This window comes from Acanthisitta chloris, unplaced genomic scaffold, assembly GCF_000695815.1.
Source record: "Acanthisitta chloris isolate BGI_N310 unplaced genomic scaffold, ASM69581v1 scaffold41186, whole genome shotgun sequence".
NCBI lineage: Eukaryota > Metazoa > Chordata > Aves > Passeriformes > Acanthisittidae > Acanthisitta > Acanthisitta chloris.
Window position 1 is genome coordinate 1 of NW_008680544.1, and position 3,210 is coordinate 3,210.

General features: G+C 43.8%; 1 protein-coding gene across 1 annotated transcript in view; it reads left to right on the forward strand.

The window, feature by feature from the left end:
• Positions 1–1,274: 1,274 nt before the first annotated feature.
• Positions 1,275–3,210, forward strand: part of DHCR24 (24-dehydrocholesterol reductase) — a 6,616-nt gene continuing 4,680 nt past the window's right edge. Inside the window, exons 1-4 of the mRNA XM_009077730.1 lie at positions 1,275–1,427; positions 1,868–1,973; positions 2,234–2,352; positions 2,442–2,705. Coding sequence (XP_009075978.1) covers positions 1,308–1,427; positions 1,868–1,973; positions 2,234–2,352; positions 2,442–2,705 — 609 coding nt within the window. The 5' untranslated portion in view covers positions 1,275–1,307. The remainder of the gene's footprint in view (positions 1,428–1,867; positions 1,974–2,233; positions 2,353–2,441; positions 2,706–3,210) is intronic.

The following is a 3,210-nucleotide window of genomic DNA, read 5'->3' on the forward strand; positions in this document are numbered from 1 at the left end:
CCGCCCCAGCCCGGGGCGAAGTCCTGCCGCGACTCCGGGAAAAATCGACGGGATGAACATCGCGGGTGTTCCAGCCCCCGCGGGGTTTCGCCCCGCGCTGGAACTCCCCTAGGAGTCCTCTCCCTTGAAAGTCCCGCCGCGATATCCGCAGGGATGTGCTGCGAGCCGTGCCGGGCGCTCACCTGGGTCAGGGATACACTGTGTGTGTACGTGTGTAACACGGGAATATCGGTCTTTGAATGGCAGCTCAGCACTGTGAATTAATGCCATGCACATCCTGCTTCTTGGCGCTGCCAGTTCCAGGAGGGGATGGAACTTTTCCTTCCCCCGGAGATGCAGATGTCTGTGATGTGTATATGCTCTCTAGTGTTGATGGTAGTTCTGTCGCGTCTGCTTCTGTTTGCTCCCTTGTCTGTCACGTTCCTCGCAGATGCAGATACTAATGTGTGTGGAGTTATTCTTTGAGGGTTTGGAGTTGTTTGTTTTACCAGCTGTAGTAGTAGATCAGCTTTGATGAAAACGCTACAATTGGCATTTGTTCTCCAAGTGTCAACCACTGCGCAGAATTCATGTATCATGTGAATGGTTTCATTCTCAACTCTTCATAGATCACAGAATGGTTTGAGCTGGAAGTGACTTTAAAGCTCATCTCATTCCAACCCCCTGCCACGGGCAGGGACACCTTCCACTAGACCAGGGTGCTCAAGGTTGACTCCACTAGACCAGGTTTTCTTTAACCATTTATCTGCAGGCTCAGACCACTCCTTGTGTGTTTTGGAGGAGACATCACTTCATTAACCTCCATAGAACTAAGATTATAACAGTGATAATCCCTGCCTTAGAGTTTTTCACAGGATATTCAGAGTTGGAGGTGACCCACAAGGATCATCAAGCCCAACTCTTGACCCTGCACAGGACATCTCCAAGAATCACACCACGAGCCTGAGAGCATTGTCCAAACTCTTCCATTGTTTCTGAAATAGTTTCTTGCTAGTTTTCTGACTCCCTCCCAAAAAGAAAACCTCCCAAAGCTACAGGATATTAGAAATGCTTCCTCTACATAACTAGACCTCTCAGCTGGTATTTCATTTGGAAGTTCGGAGACCTGCAGAGAGACTTCAAAGCATAGAGTCATCCAGGGCTGTTACTTGTTGCGGAGGAGTAACAAGATCTCTGAACATCTTGTCACAGCAAGGGAACAATGTTTCTGGTGTACTTTATTTGCTACATGTGTTGCTTCACAGAGTCAGTTCTGTTGTTGCCTCTGGTAGGTTCGGGAATGGCAAAAGGAAGGCAGCAAGAGATACATGTGCACCGGCCGTCCAGGCTGGCTGACTGTGTCACTGCGGGTTGGGAAGTACAAGAAGATCCATAAGAACATCATGATCAACTTAATGGATGTTCTGGAAGTGGACAGTGAAAGACAGGTAACGAATTCCATCGCAAAGCTTCCACAGTAATGAAGTTCACAGCTTTCTTTGCAATATTTGTAGCTCAAGAGGTTAGGTCCCATAAAGAGCAGAAGATTTCTGTAGCAGTAGACCCACCAAATTTCACACTTTACAATGTGTGCTTGAATCATTCTATCAAAAACCCCAGCATATGGGATTGCTTAGCTTTTATGTGCTGCAGTCTAAAAGACCAGATTGATTTATGGTTTTGGGGACTGAGCAACAGGATGTTGAGGCAGAGGAGGAATCACTAAACAGTTTCAACTATTTTTAGTAGTGCTCTTAGGAAAGTGAGTCTCTGAGTGCTGATAACAGATGGAAGTGTATCCAGTTAGCTATATTTTGTCATTGCTAATGCTGAACACTTAATTTATATTTGGTGGGGGGAATGGGTCTCTTTTTTCTTTTCTTTGTAGATTGTTCGTGTTGAACCTTTGGTGACCATGGGCCAGTTGACTGCACACCTGAACCCCATGGGCTGGACTATTCCTGTGGTACCAGAGCTTGATGATCTCACAATAGGTAAGGGTCGTTGTGATGACAAGAGTCTCACTGATTTGGCTTCATTTTCCTTACTTTTTTTTAATGCAGTAACATGTTGCATTATTTCAAAGGTTCTAGAAATACTCTGTTGAACCTTATGTTCTTTGTGGTATTTATGTTCTAACCAGTTCCTTTTTCCTTTAAATAGTCTTAAAAGTCATGCCCAGAGCTTGAAAGTGACATTTTGCTCTCATAATCCACCCTGTTTCACTTGATTTGTTATGTGCTCTCTTGCTAAGGTGGTGTGATCATGGGAACTGGCATTGAGTCTTCATCCCACATCTATGGACTTTTTCAACACACCTGTGTGGCCTATGAACTTGTTCTTGCTGATGGAAGCCTTGTGAGATGCTCACCAGTAAGGCTAAACATTTTTTTGCTATCATTTACAATGTCATTGGCAGTTATCAGTGTGGATATATGATTTTTATGACATACTTTTTGCAGACTGAAAACTCAGACCTATTTTATGCAGTGCCTTGGTCTTGTGGTACTCTGGGTTTCCTGGTTGCAGCAGAAATAAAGATGGTTCCTGCAAGGAAATATGTCAAAATACATTACCAGCCTGTGAGAGGACTGCAGAAGATTTGTGAGAAGTTCACTGAGGAGTCTAAGAAAAAGGAGAATAGTTTTGTGGAAGGACTTCTGTATTCTTTGGATGAAGCAGTCATCATGACAGGAGTCTTGACTGACGAAGCTGAGCAAAGCAAGGTAACTAAGGGGAAGTTACTCTCAAAGAGAAGATACTCCCAAAGTCTAACTGAAGCTGTACTATATGCCAGTATAAAACCAGAATCATTATAAGAGTGGAACAATGTGTTAACATGAGATTAAAAGTTAGATCTGCCCATAAGAATGTTTTGAATTACAGCTCTTTGCTACTACAACAGAGTCTGTTCTCTAAATCTCTTCTGTTGATCGGAAATGACCATTATTCTAGCAAATAATTCAGCCTGCATCGTCTTCATTGCTGAGGAGGATGAGAAGGATCTTTTCTCCTACACTGAACAATGCTGCTTTGAACTGCAATTATTCAGAGTAACTCTCTTTCCAGCGAGCTTTTAATTCTGTTAACATTGATAAAACACATCAGGGACATGTGCAGGAAGGACACACTGACTGTTGATGCAACTCTGCACCTGCATGGTTCTCCTCTGCCACATGAGATCTGGGTTAATGGTGGGTTTAGAGACTGGTATGTTAGAACTCCAGTTCT